A 19903-nucleotide genomic window follows, 5' to 3' on the forward strand; every position below is an offset into this window, starting at 1 on the left:
GCACATTAGAAACTTACTTGAATTAGTTGGGATGTTTGTAGATTTTTAAGAAATTATCAACAGATTAAGAAGTGTGTCTCAAAAGTGAATTAGAACTATACACCTTTTCTTCTGTGAATAATATGCAAAAAAGAATGCCTCAGAATTTTGAGTTTTCATCCATGAAGAACTTCAACTATTAAATTCACAAAACATATACTTCAATAGAAACATTGATTAAATGTTTGAAATAATTCTATGCCTATTTACACAAAACATAATTGTGTTTTGTTCAGTGTAACATAGCCCCCTCCTGGTTTTAAAAAGAGTAACTCATTCTCTGGATTTATTTTGAAATACATATTTTAGAATTCCATAGCAAGAGAGCCAATGGAGATTTCACTCACATCTCATCATTTTGCAGTATGAAAAATGTACATGTTAATATAAAGAGGCACAGAGACCTGTTCATTACTACGGCACTCCACCTTCCTCCCGCCATGATGCCTTTTTATGCAGGCTGTCTTTTCTTTCTTCTTCCACATCTCCCTCTAGGCTTCAAGGCATATCTCTCTCTAGGCTTCAAGACACAGAGTAATCCTTCTGTCTCATTAACTACGGGATAGGTTAAAATACTCCTTTCTCGATCCTCCCTGGTGGCACAGCACTAAGAAGCTAAAGCCACTTCCACATGAGTTCTATCCCCGCCTGCCCCAGGTGATCCACTTGGCGCGGCAGACCTCTCCTGACCTGCCTGCCGCTCCCCTCGGCAGTGTACTTCAACGATCTGCCTGTCCTGATCCCCACTCTGTCTCTGGTGAATCCTCTCACCGCCCCTGCAACTCTGGCTTGTACCCCAGTTCTGTATGCACAAATAAATCTTTTTTTTTAAAAAATACTCTTTTCTCGCTAGGGTTCTTTTGTGAAGGGGCTAAATAAGCCCATCTGTTTATCATAAACGTCCATGGGGGGAACTTTCTTCTTTGATTTCTAAAAAGAGAAGAACTAACAAGGCAAAGAATCAATCTGAAAAGGGTTTTAAAATAAATGCTTTTTTTTTTCCTCTGAGGACTAAAACTTCAGCATTTGAAGTTGCTTTGATTTGAGAGAAATTGGTCAGTTATTGGCCTTTTGAAGAATAGGATGGGAATTCCTATGGAAAGAAGCAAATGTTCACTTTCTTTTGGGTAAAATTTCACCATCAGACACTTTTTCACTCAAAGGGTGATGTCTTTTACAATCTTTGAGATCCTTTCTAGATCACAGCTGAAATGACTACATTAGTGGACCATCATCTGCAAAGTTAGATCTTAGCACATTTGTTTCTTGGGCCAAATCTTCTGCTCCCTCAGTTTCATACTCCTTTCAAAGTATATGCCTTACTTCTTGATATTATAAAATTTAGTATCATAGTATTTTAATGGGAAAGGAATCTCAAAAGGACAATAAAGGGGTTCTTTAGTATAATTTTATTTTTTGTTCCATCAAATTCTTAAAAGTTTCTGTGAAACTTGCTTCAGAAGTTATTTTGGTTGCATTTTTAATTGTTTCCTCCCATTCAAAGATAATGCTTGCCTAAAGTTCTAGGAGAGGGCTATTGCTTTAAAATATATCATCATATGTCTTTCAAATTTTCTCTCAGAGCTGAGATTGGGTGGTGTGAATAAATCTTATGAATATTCAGTGGTATGGTGTTCATGTGTGTATGTGTGTATGTGTATATGCAGAAACACAGATTTAGCTCTGGCATGCTAAAAAAGGGAGTCTTTCCAAACATTTGTGCAAATTCTTCCAATTCTTTTAAATTGACGATCCTGTGTCTACCTCAGAGATTGCAATTTCTTTAGGATTTTACTTGACCCATCTTGATAAAGTTCTAAGTATTTTGTGATTAAATACTTATGTCCCATAATTATTTTACTTGTATTCATTACCTTCTTTTTGATTCAGCTGTCCTTTTTTTTCCTTTGAATTGTTTATGTGTGTTAAGCAGATGTCTTCCTCGAGTTGTCTATGGTGATGCCAAAGAGTTCTGTAACTAATTCCTAGTGCTTTGTTTGGAAAGAGACATATAAGTTGTTCCTTCCATGATGCCCTCATCTCTGCTGAATGTCACAGGCAAGAATAAATGTATAGTCTTTTTATCTCCCATGGAAGATTTTCTCAATGTGGCAGAAAAAAAGGTTTTGAATAATCAAAACTGGTACAAGAAGTAAGCAATATACTTTATTTCAAAGGGAATATGTAAAATGGGTCAGAAATGGTGTGTGTGTGTGTGTATGTTTTTGTGGTATGGGATATTACTTTCTTCAACTGGAAGATATGTGACTAAGAACTTCTACTATATGATGATCAGAATAGCAATTGGAGGGATTGAAATATACCAGATAAGTGTCCTAGCAAGACAAACTTTGGAAGACTAGGATTCATTGTGGCAATATTATGAGCCTGAGAAGGGCAGGAAAAGGAAAGTTTAGCTTCTGTGGATAGCTGGAGCTAAAAGAAATGAAAATCAAAACAAAACAACCAAAGACCGCTTTGAATGCACAGTGGCCTATGTTGGGGACTGGAAATAATAGGAGAAACTAGCATCTGTTATGGAAGGTAATAACCAGCCTGATTTCTAATGTCACTGGACTATTAAAGAAACAGGATGCTGGGCTTGCTCCCCAGTCTACAGATTAGGTGGTTTGGGGTGTATACTAAATGGTGTCTAGTTTGCAAGACTCTTCTCCCATTTGTTTTGGGTGGATTACCCATTCTCAGAAGTGCTTGCATTATGTGACAATATCCTTTCCCTTAATGGTCTTGAATCAAAGGTTGTCTTGCCCCTGATATTCAGAATTGGCACTTACAGACAGGCATTTAATTTTCTCTCTGTACCTAGAACAGAAAAACATGAACTCAGGGAGTTGTGGGCTCTCTGTATTTACCATTAGGATTAGGGGAGTAGAGACCCTATAGTCTAAGGCCTAAGAGAAAGAGAAGAGTTAAAGCATATATTTGGAGAAAAGCAGAGACAAAAGACAGAGGGAGAGTTCTTCTCACTGGCGCCAAGGTCTACCGATTTTTAGTAGCCCAGCTACATTTTAACCTTGACTTCTATAAAATACACTAGATTTTCATCAGTTTTCTTTTGGCTTAAATTAAAACATCATATTCTCTGCTACAAGCAACCAAAGAACTGTAGCATCATTAGTTCACTTCTGAGGCACCTAAAATATCACTCTTATTAATCCACCATTATAAGATTATCTCATTGGGTTTGAACATGTATGTGACTAAAATCCATATATTCCTATTAAGGCGGGATGTAACGGGAACACATATTTTTGGAATCAACCACAGTATAGATTGTGGAAAAGACTTTGGCTCCTTATGTGACTGCCCAGAGGCTGTTCTATAGTTCTATGAGGCCAGTAACTGTGCCTTTGGGCAGACATTTGAAAACAAAGGTTGATGTTTTCAGAAAACCTTTGGGTTATCTTTCCTCCTAATTAAATCTTTCTTTTCTTATCGGTACTTTGTGGGGTTCTCCAAAATGCTGTATTAAAGGCCATTCTTAGTTGAAGGCATGCCATACACTTTGCTTAATCACACTTTCATGGATAGTGTGGGCAACATTAGGCTCCACAGTCGGTGTGGATACTTTAAGAGTCTTACTCACACTTTCATGAATAGTGTGGGCAATGTTGGGCTCAACAGTCGGTGTGGAATGGCCCACAGCTTCCTTCTCTGGTATAGGAGTTTCACAGATATGTTTTGTTTATTATTTATTTTATAAGGAAACATGTTTTTGTTCTGAAGCTTTTTCTGTCTGCTTGTCTAACTGTCTCTTTGTTCCTCTTCAGCCAGAGAGAGCTGGACTTTAGTAGCTATGGAAGATTGCAAAGAATCCTCAGGGACCTTAGCATCTCACCATACCCAGTCCTCTTAAATCATATAAATGTAGATTTTCAAAGCCATTGCCATATGCTATGATGTCAGGTAGGCTCTAACTAGAAGGTTGAAGTATGATATCTAATGCTTAGCTGGGGCGGGGGGTGGGGTCCAGTTGCTGAAATTTCACTGGAGGTAAACTGATGGGCTGACTAGAAGGCATGTTATTGAAGGTTAGTGGGGTCAGGGTGGAGGTGGTACACAATATATGACATGAAATTCTCCTTAATTCTACAAACAGGTGATAAATAAAACTGAAGGACTAATCACAACCAGGGCATGCTTTTCATTCAGCTACTGGCTGGGTTTGCTTCGTGAAGACATTCTCTTAATCACACCTTCCTGCTCTGCACTGACCTCCATGTTCACCATACTGTATATGAGCTTCATAAAGGATTTCTACCAAGCTCTCTTGGAAACTGTGCTCTTGCCACCACCTGTGTCCCACCATGCCTTAGGATGCAGGTTGTTTTGAGTTGAGACTAGAAGAAGACTGTAAATATTCAAATAGACTCAGCTAAAGAAAATACATACCCCAGCCCAAGAGATAATACCACCGCAACTGATTTTTATCAGTAAACACGGCCACCACGATGAGTGTGTGAAGATAGATCCCTTCGCAGAGCATCCAGAAGTAATTGCATGCCATCATGTACTGGTGAAAGAAATGCAAAATCTTGCAGCTCACCTGTCAGAAAGAAATGGAAATACTCAGTGGAAGACATTGGCAAGAGTCTGTCAGTGAAAGAAAGAAGTTGTGAAAATGAGACAAAGGATCTGCTTTCGGCTTGCAAGGCAGTTTCTCCAAGTATGTGTCAACATGTGCCACACTTATATCCACAAATCCAAGTGACAGTGTTATTACATGTACCTGGTATTCTATGGAAACAGCCTACCAGGGTAATGGGGCCAAGTTCCTCAAATGCAGTTTTCCTATTACATTCTGGCTGATTTGCACCGATAGATTCATTTTCCTGCAACATGTCTGTAACCCATAGTTTTTGATAGTATAAAAGGATTCGTCACATGACTTTTATGGGCCTTTTTCTATGGCCAGGGAAGCAAATAATCCAGACATTTTGGTGCTGTTCCTGAAGTTCACTGATCTATTTATGAGGATTATGTTCCTACAAGCCTCTTGGTTACATTTACTAACCAATCACTGTATTTTAAGTATTTTTGTGACATCTTTATATTATTGATTCCTTAACATTAACTTCATGGACAATAGTACTAACCTCTGCCTCAAGAAAGTATATCTGATTCTTATATTTTCTCTGTAAGTCATAAGTTTATTTGTTCCTCAGAACACTAAACCACATTTCTGCTGATTTTAAACAGTGAAATCACCAACAAAAAGCCCACAATGAGAAAAATATATCACAAAATGGACCATGAAAAGGACATAGATTTACAATATGTGAATTGAAACAAGAAGATAGGGCATCATCTTGTTTGACCTTAGCCAGGATCATGTGTGTATCAAATAACTCAATTTTTTTGTCTATTTGCTCTTCCTGTGAATAACCACGAAAACATTGGGGGTATTGGTTTTGGAGTTACAAGTAAGCAAATCAGCAGATTTTGTAAACATGGAATCTGTGTACAAGGAGGATCAGTTATATTTGGGTCCAGTATAAAACAAATCAGTAAGAGGGCTTAAATGTTCACAAAAATTATGAAAATCACATCTATAACGTTTTTTCCCTACCTTTCCTAGACATAATTAGGTAAGTCTAGAATGCTTATAAAATTGGTCACCATTTAGATCAATAGCTGCTTATCAGTATCATTTGAGGTGCATTTACAAAAAATATATAAACAGATCTCATCTCCCTTCTGTGTTTTCAAAATAGCTTTAAGGATTTCTAATGTAAATACCTAACTAAAAATCATATACTCAACCCCTGCACCTCTGGCCTGTACCCCAATTCTTTATGCATAAATAAATAAAATTTTTTTTAAAAAAATCATGTACTTAAGATTTTAAGGGCATTCAAGTACATTTAACAAACATTTGTTGTGTACTTGAGAACATAATTTTTAAGTCTTCCAAGATGAATAATATATAGTCACAGAGTCCCTGACTTAATTATGACTCTTCTATCAATGCTGTTTGGCTTTTATTTAAAACAAAAAACAAACAAACAAGAAAAAACTTGCAATGTCTCTCCTTTCAATGGTAAAATAGTCTTAGGTGAATATTTTCATTTCACATAGTTAGACACAGTAGAAACATAAGGAACATTTATAAGATGTTTGGGCTTTTGTTGTTGTTGTTTTTATAACAAAGGCAAAGAAGAATTCAAAATAATATAATTTTTAAAGGACTTTTTCTTTTTTTTTTTTTAAGATTTATTTATTTGTGCATACAGAACTGGGGTACAGGCCAGAGGCTCAGGGGCAGTGAGAGGCTTCACCAGAGACAGAGTGGGGAGCAGAACAGGCAAATCAATGAAGTACACTGCTGAGGGGAGCAGCGGGCCAGCCAGGAGAGGTCTGCCACACCATGTGGTCACCTCGGCATGCCGAAGGGGCTTCAGCTTCTCAGTGCAGTGCTTTAACCCGCTGCGCCACCAGGGAGGGCCAAAAGGACTTTTTCTTTAAGAGTTAGGTTAAAATGCATATTTTATTACTTATTACAGTTTATTTGTGCCTCAGAACACCAGGCTAATAAGTCTGCATAAGCTATGTTTGTGTTTCTGTTTTGATTCCTGGGCTAGGTCCTAAGGTTGCAAAGATAAAGTTTAGTGCTACAACTAAGAATGTCACCTTTGGTGAGGAGATAAATACAGAAACAAATACATACAACCATACATGATTTCTTAAAAAGGTATGCCCTACATCCAACTTCAAAATTTTTTTTTCAGGTACATAACAAAGCCTGCCACCTAAATTAGAGGGGATAAATAAATTGGACTGATGGGGTCTGCGTTATTAACATTAAATAATCCATTCACTCTGAATTTATAGATCCTGCTAAAATTGAACACATTAATGAACATTATCATGTACTATGTTCTTCCTCCAATTTTTGCATTATTTGAGGACTACAGTGCAGACTTCTAGCAAAATGTGTGACCTGCTATAAATTCACTTCTCACATTTTCATAGAAAATATTGAAGAAAATGAAGAACATGCAGATAATTTCTCTTCTTTCCCTTTGTTATTGGAGGCTATTACAAGTTTGGAAACTTACTGAAATTAAATCAATTTTACTGTACGCATAATTAATAACTCAAAATAGTGAAACATTAGCTTGAAATCAAACTATACTTTCTTGAGCAGGGGAAGAAGAATCAATTTTTTAGATATTTTATTCAACGGTGAAAAAACTTTCAAAAGCCTCAATGAAAAAAAGATTTGTGATTTATGTTGCCAGGTTAATTTTTTTTGTTAAATTTCATTTATGTGTGGGACCTCCCTGGTGGCACAACGGATTAAAGTGCAGCACTGTGAAGCTATTCATAGCCACTGCAGCATGGGTTCGATGCCCAGCTAGGGAGGTGACCCACATGGCATGACAGACCTCTCCTGACCCTCCCACTGCTCCCCATCAGCAGTGTGTTTCAGTACATCTGTCTGTCTCCCCATCCTGTTTCTAGTGAATCCTCTCACCCTCAGCACCTCTGGCCTGTACCCCAGTTCTTGCATGAATAAATGTTTAAAAAAATTTCACTTACTGGGCATTTAGATTACATATTGAATGAATATATAATTGCTGTTAAGTGTGTCTGCCTAATTTATCTTTCCGTCTCTTTTGCTTCTGACACGTTCTTCCTCAGAATTTAAATCCATAATATTTTCACGTGAATAGGTGAATAGTAGATGCTTTCTAAACCAGAATGAATATGACTTTGAGCAGTGTATATAATGCTCATTGAAAGGATTTTAAATTCCAATTTGATTTTTCATCAAGTTCTACTTAACCAAGATTTAACAAATAAATTCCAGGGACTCTTTGCCTTCATTGTCCTATTCTTGCAAATGTCTATAAAGATCAGTACCTATTTGAAGGGGTCAGGATACTGACTTAAGGAGAAAATGTGCAACAACTGAAGGATCCCTGCTGGCACATGTTGAGTCTTTGTCACATTCTTCTAAATGTCCAGTGAGATATCTGTAGAGGCAACATCCCTGAGGTCTGCTACACCCTGTCATTTAAACCCTGTGGACATGGTAAACAGCTGTTTCGTACACTGATCTTCAAATTAGGCATATGAATTCTTTCTGCAAACACTCCTGTCTTAATGATTTGAAGTTAATCTTAATATATTTTCAGTTTTGTGATAATGTTCAAGTAAAATATTAAAAAAAATAGTTTCCTATGAATTTGCTAGTTTAATTTTGATAATAAACTGGCTTTGCAGCCTGTAACAATGGTCGATCTTTTGCAATTAATTTACACTGCATGAAAATCATCCAGAACATTTCAAGCCCCTTGTTAAATGAAAAATCCATAATCACTTTTATTTACTCATAAAGGGGTGACGTAAGACTTCTATTTTGCCTGAATCCAATTCCATGTAACATTAAGATGGGTATTTTCCACTGAAATACTATATGAGTGTGATGGAAACATTTTTCCATGGTGGCCATCTTTACAGGAAACCTTTTAGATGTATTTTTGCTGGTCCTCTTATTTCAAGTAGAGGAAAACAAACTTGCTGTTTCAGATTTACTCAATGTCCTTTTTTCTAACCTCCAAACTCTGGTTCTTCAGAAATAGAAGTAGAAATTCCAGCAAAAACATACAAATGACAAACAACAGAAAAAAAAGTCTTGGTTTTTACACCCTTGATCAGTCTGTCATGATCCATGAGAAGGAATTTTAATTTGGGGTTTCTCTTTTTAAATTGAGATACAATTGACCAGAATAGTTTTAAAGTAATGTTACTGGAGAAGAGTTTCAGAATTCGCTGTTAGTTTCATAAGAAAATCATTTACAAATGATCTCATTTTCTTTGTGGCATGATTTTTTTTTTTTAATTTTAAAAGAACAGGTTTATTAGGAAAAGGAGAAAAGAGAGGAGAGACTGTCTGGTGCTTTTGAAAGAAAATAGTTTGTGAAAAGAAACCTTTTTCATCAACATAAGTGTAGCCATGAGCAGGCAGTTTGGGATGAGAGCTGCCTGGCTGGAAGTGTGAGCTCATTTCTCATTCCAGGGATACATTCTTGACAAAATAGGAGATAGTGGATCTAATGAGATGAGGGATGTTAAAAGAATTTTATTTCCCTTACTTAATTTTTTGAAGTAGTGAATTGTAATTTGAGATATATCAAGGGAGAATGAGATATCTGAGTATTTTGGTATGAAATTAAAGTTGAATTATTTTAGATTTTGTGAAGTCAAGGACTCCTTTTTATCATCTTTTCCACTGCTTTTAATTTTGAAACAACATCAGTTTTAAAGAATTTACAATAAGATGCAACAAAAGATTAATGATGTTATTTATCACTGCTGCTTCTTATCATTTTGGAAATTAGTTTAAAGCAGGAAAGATGCCTAGAACACAGGTATTCTCAAATTGTAGTGTGCATAAGAATCTCTTTGCAGGGTCATATATTATACCTACTGGATAATTTAAGGGATATTTGGAGGTTAAAATTGACTATATGAAGATTTAATTTTATATATAATGTGAATAGCCATCACCCCAGTAGGCAACCATTCTACTGTACTGCCTTTCTCTTTAGACCTTTATCATCAAGCAGAATAATTTATACATTTTCAAACAAAGCTTTATAACTTCCAAGTTCAATTTCCTTACTAGGCACTGGAATATTTCATCATTTTAGAAAAGCTATCTGCTTCACTGACATATTAAACTACTGAACTGTATTCCAAAGGTGGAGAGTTTATGGGGAAAAATAAGAATGTGAAACATTTATTTCAAAGGTACATCAGACCTGGTCTCTTAAGTCCTAATTTTTTCCAGATACTGAGTGAAGATTTTAACCAGTTTTCATCCTTGGTTTTCTTGCTGATAAGATGTTTGCCTTTCAGATTAGTCAGAGTATTATAAAAGTTCTTTTTCTGAAACATTTTTAATTTCTAGATAACACTAAAAACTACCAAGATCTGTTTATCTTCGGAGGGATAATTTTTGATACCCTTTTTTTTCTCCTGGGCAACTTCTCTTTAGAACTTTTTCGGGGAGTTCCCATAGTACTGCCCCAGAGAAGTGTTTTTTGTGAATGAAGTGCGTTTTAAGAAAGAGTAGAAAGGGTTTCTACAAGCTTCTCAAGGGAAATATGTCAGGTAATGCTGAAAGAATTTTATAATTTCAAAGTCAATGTGGGGTTTTATTTTAGAAAAATTAGTCAGGATAGAAAAGCAATGAAGGCTCATCTGAATGACTGTTAGAGTTAGGACTTTATCCATGTTCTAGTCACTTCTACAAAGACTACCAGGTTCAGACAGAGATGAGGGTATTTTGTCAGTGCTATGCTTCACTGGAATGATCCAAAAGAACCATGAAACAGCAAAAAGTCATTGACAAAAAAAACAGGTAGCAGAATCTTGTGAAAGGAGAGGTCTGTAGTGACTAAAAGTCAAAACAAAAAGAATTCTTATTTACTACTCAATTTTGTTGGTGTCTGACATATTTCTAAAAATCCCATTTTCATTCATTTGTGAATGTTCTAGAAATTGCTGACTGAGAGAGAGATTTCAAAAATGTTTCAATCAGCCCTGTAGCTACTGGTTTTCTGTCTTTTCTATTTCTGTAGCTCATGCATTATTCTATTTCTTATGGGCACAAAATCTTGTGACATGAGGCAGTATCTTTATTATCTGTCGTTAGTGGTTCAGAATTGGAGTGGGGAATGCTGTGGTGAGTTCTTACTTTTGTTTGTCTACCAGAGAGTATGTTTCAAATGAGAATATTTTCTCATTAGGTGGTAAATTTCCCAGCTTTCCTCTCTTAAAATGAGAAGGTTATACATCCTGAAAGCTTGAAATAGCTTAGTATTAAAATGCAAAGGGGTATATGTGTGTGTGTGTGTGGGGGGGGGGTGGCTCCTGGTAGGCTAGGCGTTAAGTCTCAACCATAAAACTGCTATGGGCTGATTTCAACCTTAGCCAGGGAGCTGACCCACAGGCACAGCAGACCTCTCCTGTCTTGTCCACTGCTCCCCTCAGCACTGTATTTTAGTAGATCTGCCTGTTCTGCTCCCCACTCTGTCTCTGGTGAATCCTCTCACTCATTGCACCTCTGGCCTACACTCCAGTTCTTCTATGAAAAAAAAAAATGTAAAGGGTATGGTAACTTACCAGCTTACTTACCAGTGTATAAAATGCTGAAAGCAATAATGTTATTAAAAATTTCTTAAAATATATGCAATTCAAATGTAAATAATAAAAATCAAGAGTAGTTTCTGAATTTTAGCATGCATCAGAATCGCTGGGAATGCTTATTAAAACTCAAACTCTTGGGCCCCAGTAAGATAATGTATGGGGCTCAAGAATCTGTATTCTAACAAGTACAGCTGAAAATCCCAACTACCAAAAAGACGTTTTTTTTCTCTTCTAGTGGGCATACAATGCAATGGGAAATGTCCTGATCTTGATGCACAAAAACCTCATGAGGAAGAATTACAGAGCTTTTTGTGAAGATGACAGTGCAGTTGATAAACTAAAGAGCAAAAAGGCTCTAATATCAATGTGAATACTGTTGGCCTTTAAAACTAGTTGAAGTCAGAAGAAAAACCTTCCGTTTATAAAGTAAACTTTAAGTAACTGTGAAAAAGCACTACATTCTTTCTCTAGAGGAAATTAAAGATGTAACATTTTCAATTAAATGTGAGTCTCATGTAATCGTGAGCTGACAGATAAAATGAGTTTGAATCTGTAAATCTGTTTGGTGTATTCAGGTGGGGAGAAAAAAGGTCCTTTTTGAGATAAATACATTGGAAGATGATCCAAATACTGGCAAAGGGACTCTAGATGTGTTGAGAACACAATATCAAAGAAAACAGGATGCAGAGAAAGCTGCTAGAAATGCAGCAAGGGAATAAAAATTAACAGCTTGCTATGCTCAAGGATCTTTCTCTATATGGTATAATGAGAATATTCTATCACGCCTCACTGGGGATTCTCTAGTCCTGAGTGATTTAGTTTTATATTCCCAGACCACAGTCCTTTGGTTATTTGTGATTTGCAAACCTTTGCATATGTTCATTCTGCTTTTACACACAGTCCCTTAGGATTTAAGCAGTATTTTACAAATGCGGTATTAACATCTCTGTGCTATATAACACATAAATGAAGTCGGGTGCCATGGTTAGAAAATGACAAGTGAGTAAGGCCTAACAATAATGGTAACAACTATACTATAATAATAACAGCTAACATTTGAGAATTATGTGCTAGATACTGTTTTGTGTATTTTGGTTCTATGAGGTCATTCAGTCCTCACAAACAACCCTATGAGGAAGGCACTGTTATTATCTTAATTTTAAATATTAGGAAAGGGAAGCAGAATGGATTTATTTTTTTTTTTAAGACTTCAGAGTAATCTGCAATAAATAATTGAGGTCCCGATGTTCACCAAGAATCCAGCTCAGCACAGCAAATATCAAATTGATTACTATCAATTGCTTTAAAGCAATGAATTGACACCCCCCCAAAAGTGTGTAGTAGCACAACTGCAAGTTTTTTGAGAATGAAAACAATCTATAAGAAGCTCTATATTAAATTTATGACTGTCTTCTCAAAGTAGGAAAACTAGCTGCAAATGTGGGGGTAAAGACCAGTATATAAACCATGTCACAAGATACCATTTGTAAGTCACTGATTTTCTGCAGAAAGGTTTCTTTTAGATTGGCCAGATGAGACAAACTGGAGATTGAGTTGATGACTTTATAGTCATTTTAGTAATAAATTCTTCAAGTCCATATGGGAAAGTGGTTGAATATAAATAATACTTTCAAAAAGGCATACAAATCCGCTATATTTTTCTGTGTCATGATATTGATGAAAAGACCCTTTATCATGTTTTGAGGCAGAAGCAAAGTGAAATAACTAAATGGTCATGGAGGCGGGACACTTGATTCCATTTGCCATTATTTTCTCTGCATCATACTTTTAAAAAATTTATATCTTTACATCATTGTGTATTCCCTGTAAAATTCCCACTACCAACCAGCTCACCTGTGAGCCTTCACCATAGTCCCTTATGCATCATACTTTTTCATTTCCAAACAAATTTCATAGGCTACTGAAATGGGTAGCTCCAACCTAGTTTTATCTGTCACTGATCTCTTATCTCAAAAGCTCTGCTGTCCCTGTTACTGCCTTTGTATTTATAGTTTCTACTTTGCGCCAGCCTTCTTTGGTCTGGGTAGAAGGGGTTGAGTTTCTACCCTGGGTTTCATCAGTCTCTAGTGCTTCTGTTTTGAGCAATTATTCTCCTAAGCTGGTCTTGGGACCAGGATGAAGTTCTAATATGGTCTTTCAGCTCAGAGTCTCCTAATGAGACTTATGAAAATTCACTTTGTTTTTCAGAACTTGGGGACTCATTTGACTTTCCTTATATTAGAGATGTAAAAGAAAATGTGACTTGATTATTTTAGCTTTTGAGGTGTAATATGTTCAGGTTCTCAGTAAACCTAATTTCCCTATATTGTCCTTTTCAGACCCCAATAAAAAGTTCCGAGAGATATTTCTTTCTAGAAAATGACAAGTATGCTGCCAACTTCCTTTTGATGCAGCAAGAACAATGCTTTTAATTCTGCCTCCTGATTCGACATAAAGATCATCAAATAAGCAGTAAGAACAAGAAAATGAAATTTTAGATATTATAGAAATATCTAAATGACACATGAAATGCTAAATGACACAAATGACAATGGGCAATTTTCATATCACTCAATACACTGAGGATCTATTCAGCCCTTACATATGCTGTGGAGTATTTTGACTTTATTTTTTTTATTATTATTTTTTTTTAGAGTATGTTAATGAATAAGATTCTCACCCTTGGTTTTACAAAGAGACTCTGCCTAACCAAAAGCTTTCAACAGAAGAAATGGACTACTTTGATGGGAAAGAGACCACAAACCCACAGGATTCCCTAAGGAAGAGTGAGAACACTGTGTTTTCTTTTGCCCCAATAAAATAAAATAAACACTTTCAAAGTAGTGAAACAGCATTTGGGATGATGCTGGCTCTTTTATTTTATTTTATTTTTACAAGACATGACTTTCTTTTTAATATATTCCCTAAGGCTCTGGGAAGGAAAAAATTTTCCCTCCTAAGCTGATTCAGTGACCTGAGAACTGGGTCAAAAGGAAACAATAACCCACAACTCTAGTTTGCTTAAAAGAAAAAGTAACTTAAAAAATTGCATATTCTTTTTGTTTCAAAGGAGACATATGCCTGAATCACAGACAGATAAAGCACTGAGGGTTGCACTTTAATTTGATTGTGGTTATGTTTCTGATGTTAGTTACAATTTTAATCAATGTTTATAGATTCACAACATCTGATAGCTTTCTTTAATGAAAATTTTTTTTCTGTTGCATTTTCTTTGTCTCTTTCTTGGATTTTTCTTTATTATCTCCGTTGTACTTGGTTAAGAGAGTTTTTCATTTTGGAACAAAGTTTTTTTTTTTTTTAAAGCAGTATTTCAAATTATTCCTTTAGAAAGTAAAATTTAAATATATCATTTGCCTGTGACAGTCAATATTGTTGATATCATCTTCAGTGTTTAGGTACTATATTGTTGATCTCTTTAGAGGTGGAGAATTTCACCCTTAGGAAAACCTCTTTTCCCTAAATAGTAAGTAGTTAAATGTTCCTAGTTCTTTTTCATGTCCTGTGTACTCAAATATATCACAGTAGGGACGTTTTCTTCTTTCTTGATGTTTGACTTTATAATTTCAGTTTCAATTCACTTTAAATAATCTTTTGGATGGGTGAAAAGCCTTTTGGAGGATTCTCTTTGAAAAGAGAATATTTAACATGTATTTTATTTCCCTAATTATCATACAGTTGTTCCAATACCAAGTGTGGAATAGGCTCTATTTCTCCCATTAATTTGTACTATCCACTGTAAAATATAACAATTTCCTTTTTATATATTTTAGTTATTTATGTCATTTAATAATATATAAAATATATAATACTTTTAGATAATTTATATAATATTTAAGAAATTGCATTTCTATGAGTAAAATTTATGGCAAAAGATGTATTTTCAAGGTGAGATATAACACAAACTTCAATGCTCTTGTCGCTCTTGGAAGGTAGTAAATAAATAGTTTCAAGGGTGAATAACACAATGCATCAAAGCACAGCTTGAGAGGTTTTATCCCCCCTGCTTTTTCTAAATACTAATTTTGTTTACCAAAGTAAACAGTTCATAAGACTGAGGTGATGGATCAAGGATGCCATAGCTGTGGGAGAACTGCAGGGAATACACCAGAGCGGATAAATCAAATACTGTACAAAAATTAACAAAGATGTAAGAAAATAAATATATTAATTAAAAATCAATCGAGAGGCCCTCCCTGGTGGTGCATCGGGTTAAAGTGCCTCACTAAGAATCGAAGGCTACTTCTGCATGAGTTTGATCCCCGCCTGCCTCGGAGGTGATCCATATGGCGCCAGACCTCTCCTGACCTGCCCGCTGCTCCCCTCAGCAGTGTACTTTGATCATCTGCCTGTTCTGCTCCCGACTCTGTCTCTGGTGAATCCTCTCGCCGCCCCTGCACCTCTGGCCTGTACCCCAGTTCTGTATGCACAAATAAATAAATCTTAAAAAAAATAAATAAAAATCAATCGATCAGTAGAAGAGTCCTTTACTGTTTGAATCTAGGAAATAAACAAGAGCTTTAATACAATCTCACTGGAAAACAATGGATGTATTCAAAAAGAGAAAGTAGGGAGAACAAATGACCTCATTTTTTTCATTACAGTTAAGTGTTTGCTCCACAACATACTACAAGAATTGATTTTTGTCACTGCAGTGGTTTTGTGTTAGCCTATAATGTTTACATATATTTGGGAAGAGACACAATTTTCCAAAGTTTGTCTTCTGTCATTTGGAAATGTGAAAGAGGCGGAGGTGTATCCATTACATGTGGCTTGTTAATGGTGACTTGTTTTTATTTTATCTAACCTCAGAGAAAAGAGACTTCCAATTCAGACACATGGAGTAAAATATCCAGACTTTTTGCTCCTTTGTTTTCCATTAACTCACACACTTACACACCTTGAAACAGGTATCAAAAAAAAAAAAAAGACTGAACCCCACATGCATGGTTGCAAGACATAAGAAGGTGTTTTCATGGGGGCTGGGGGGCTGGGCACATTCCTAGGGACTGTGAAGGGAATGTCATAAATAGATATAGTCTCCATATAATAAGAATTTAGTTCCAGCTAAAGACTAAAACTTGAGTTTTGGGTGCTCAAGATGACTGGATGAATTTCTACTTTTCTCTTTTTTTTTTTTCTTTTTTGATGTTTGAAGATTGCTCTTACCAAAAATAGCAAGTATTCTAGGTTGCAAATATACTGACTAAAAAAGCCAGGTGTTAGTCATTCCAGAAAAGAGCTTCTTTTATGGTTTTTTTACTGTTTTTAAACTTAGGCCACTTTAAGAATGTCTAATGTGTGTGAGAGCCACCCTCTCTCTTCCATACCCAGAGAAAGTTTCCTGATAATTTCTTTGGCTCGTCTATGCTCACACTCACATCTCCCAGGAAATCAGCTGTGTAGAGCCTAAGCCAGGTCCCTGGACACATGCTCACGGACTCTATTAAAGGTTTCTAGACACTAAGGAGCTAGGAGGCAGAACAGGCTGCTTGTTGGCTAGGAGACTGCCTGTGAGCTGGTGGTAGAGCATGCAGGCATATTTGCCCCTAAAGTAGCCTATAAAAGTGAAATTCCCCAGTGACAACACTTATGAGGCATTAAGAATAACAGGTAACAGCTTGGTTGGAAAAGTCTAGACCAGAGACCAAGGGAATTAGCTATAGGGCAACAGTTAACAGCAATCTTGTGAGCAGTCATTTGCAGTGTTAGTCCTTTGGGAGTTTTAAAAAAGCTTTGTGCTTCTTTGCAATGGGGGAAAACTCCTTGAAAGTAAAGCAGTTCTTCCTTATTTTCCACTGGAAGGTATGATTAAATGGTTCCTATAATTTAATGGCCAACTCCGAAAAATTCTGAATTTAGACTGTTTTTAGAAGACAACAGGTATAGTATGAACTTATACTGCATGAAAAACCATTTCAGCCTATGAGTCAGATAGTGGGCTGGAGGTATGAAATATAGATGTGAGACCTCCAGTCTTCCACAAGACTGGGGAGTGACTTAGAGTCTATTCCAGAATTTATAAAACTTATAGTTTGTCTGAACACTGCCCCTAGGTTGGTGGAACTTTCTCAGGAGTTCTACCAAAAATTTGAGTCTTCTCTACTGAGAACTGCATCTATCATTGCTTACACAACTATTTTAAACATAGTGGGGATCATTGTTCCTAATTAAACATAGTGTAGTATATGTGTATAGATTGAACAGTCATCACTTTGGAATGGCTGCCACGCTTTAAGGACATAGCCTTAAAAAAACAAATCAAGACAGTCAAGAGCATCATAATCTATAGGGGGGAGAGGATGTTTCCATGTGAGACAGGTCTGGGTCTGAGTTCCAGTTCTGATTTTCCACAACATGGAGGACATGTACTTTCTGACACACTGACTCAGTTTACTCTGTGAACACTATCCATACTTCCCTGGGCAATTTTGAGGATTAAGTGAATGATATGACTTTTATTAAATTTAGTTGACATTAAAAAAGAAGGTAACCCAATTTGGTCACATTCTGTAATGAGTGAGATGGGAGTCTCAGCTACCAGATGCCACGTTTTTAAAAGATGGCTCATAATGCCCTTCTGGATATATTCACACTGCAAAATTATTAGCACTGTGGGTCCATTAGAAAACAAATTAAGCTGCTTTCCCATGCCATGCCACCGTCATGCAGGATGCATGCTCTGGGCAGATTTCACGCATTTTTGTCATCGGGTTGGCAGAGCTGTCAAATGCCAGTTTTGAAAGATGAGGCTATCTACAGATGCTTGCCTAGCACAGCTTAGCAGAGAAACAAAAAGGAAAATATCCTTCAGCCATTTATTTTGTGCTAGATAGCTTCTGTTTGTGTGCTTATATGCACTCTCTGTCCTGTTCCCATGGGTCCAGACACTGGATCTATACCTCTGCCTCAGGGCTCTTACCTCTAGTTTCTGGACAAGCTCAGTTAATGGAAACCATTTGCAGAGACTAGAAGCTAAGAGTGAGAGGACTAGGGTTTTTAACCTTTTTTAGGTCATTCAGGGCATGGTAATATTATATGACTCACTAGAGTAAACACATAGCTACTCATAGCTGAGGCAACTGGTACAGGTCCAGCCTGGTGCCAAAAAAACTGATGGGATTAACACTATACTGGGAAACCCGTTAGTGACACATAGGGCCATAGGGAAGCACAGCCTTAGTCTACCTGTTCTCACGTATGTTTACAAGTTACACTCAGTAAACTTCCTAAAGACATTAGTAAACTATTGATTAGTCATAAAAACTCATGATGTTGTATGATTCTCCTTTGGTTATGATTAGTTATTCCCAGGCTTTTATTGTAACATATAACAAATGCTTCCAATAGTTACATATGGAATGATATGCCTTGCTTAATATGCCATTGTTGTAAAATAAAATATGATTACACATAGGAACTCCTACTTTAGTCAAACAATTCCAAGTTCACTATTTAGGGATACCAGATCCTTAAAACTAAAACTAATAAAAAAAAATCATGTAACACTTACCGGGTCCCTTCGCACAAGCTCTCCATTGGGGACAACTTCAACCAGGTGGATGATGATAATCATGGAATTGAGAATATAGGTCAGAAACATGTTCTTGTGCAGAGTCACCCTGTGGCAGCCAAGGTTCCTAAAAAAAAAGTAAAAACAGAAATATTACACAGTGCAGAAAGAACCTGGAAAACATTTTTTGGTGATATGTTAAATATTTTCTCAGCAACAGACGATAAAACATATAGCAATAAGTGAGGATGGCTCCATCCTTAGGACTCATTACTATTTTTCATTCTAGTGCTTAAAACCAATTTTTCCAGTCACAGTACCTCATAGTTTTCAGTCCTCAGGGTGACTCCATACAATAATTGAAGAGTGAGTGATAAAATCACTTTTAATTATAACAAATGTTGTGAAATTAATTAAGAAGACTCTAACAAGAGAAACTATTATGATTTGTAGTGTGCTTCAGATGAAAAAAAAAAAATCTCCCATTCACTTATATACCAGGCAGAAACTGTGGCAAATGGGATAACAGTACGTGAAGTCAGAGCCAAGGCTGACAGTGACAAAGGACTGAATCCATGTCCTTGGCCTACCACACACATGGGCTTATTGCGTCCCTTGTCACCCTTCTCTTTACCATTTCTTTCAACATTTTCGAACTTCCCAGTTCCAAGTGGGATTGCCTATGTGATTCTTCCTTTCCAAATCCTCCTGATGGTGGAGCTCAGACACAAGCAGAGAATTCAATTAAGTTCAACTATGATCTCATTATGAGGCATATTGTGGTTTGGAAGAGACAAGGCCCGTCCAAGTGCCTCTGCTGGTTGGCAAAGCCATTTCCCATCCTTTGGGTACAAAGCAATTTGCTGGGTTTTTTTCCTTTACTTTGTGAACCTGTACATGTGTATTTGTGATTGTTCACATAAATTAGCATTAGTGTGAATAGCCTGTTTCATTTTGTAATGCAAATAGAGTCTGTAGTATGGCTATCATAAAATTGAAAGATTATTCTAGATGAACAAAATGGACATTTATCATATCTGATCCTTCAAAAATATTTAACGCCATTTACAATGTAAAAACTTAAAATATTAATGTAATTATGCAATGACTGGTCATAATAACTATTTCTAATATAACATGAAGTTAACTTAT

At 36.3% G+C, this 19903-nt stretch overlaps 1 protein-coding gene across 1 annotated transcript in view; it reads right to left on the minus strand.

Annotated features, from left to right (window-relative positions):
• CALCR (calcitonin receptor) overlaps nucleotides 1-19903 on the minus strand; it is a 120932-nt gene that overhangs the window by 11336 nt on the left and 89693 nt on the right. Inside the window, exons 9-10 of the mRNA XM_004676687.1 lie at nucleotides 18752-18878; nucleotides 4453-4606 (exon numbers count right to left, since the gene is read on the minus strand). Coding sequence (XP_004676744.1) covers nucleotides 4453-4606; nucleotides 18752-18878 — 281 coding nt within the window. The remainder of the gene's footprint in view (nucleotides 1-4452; nucleotides 4607-18751; nucleotides 18879-19903) is intronic.

This window comes from Condylura cristata, unplaced genomic scaffold, assembly GCF_000260355.1.
Source record: "Condylura cristata isolate star-nosed mole 26May11 unplaced genomic scaffold, ConCri1.0 scaffold00005, whole genome shotgun sequence".
Classification (NCBI taxonomy): domain Eukaryota; kingdom Metazoa; phylum Chordata; class Mammalia; order Eulipotyphla; family Talpidae; genus Condylura; species Condylura cristata.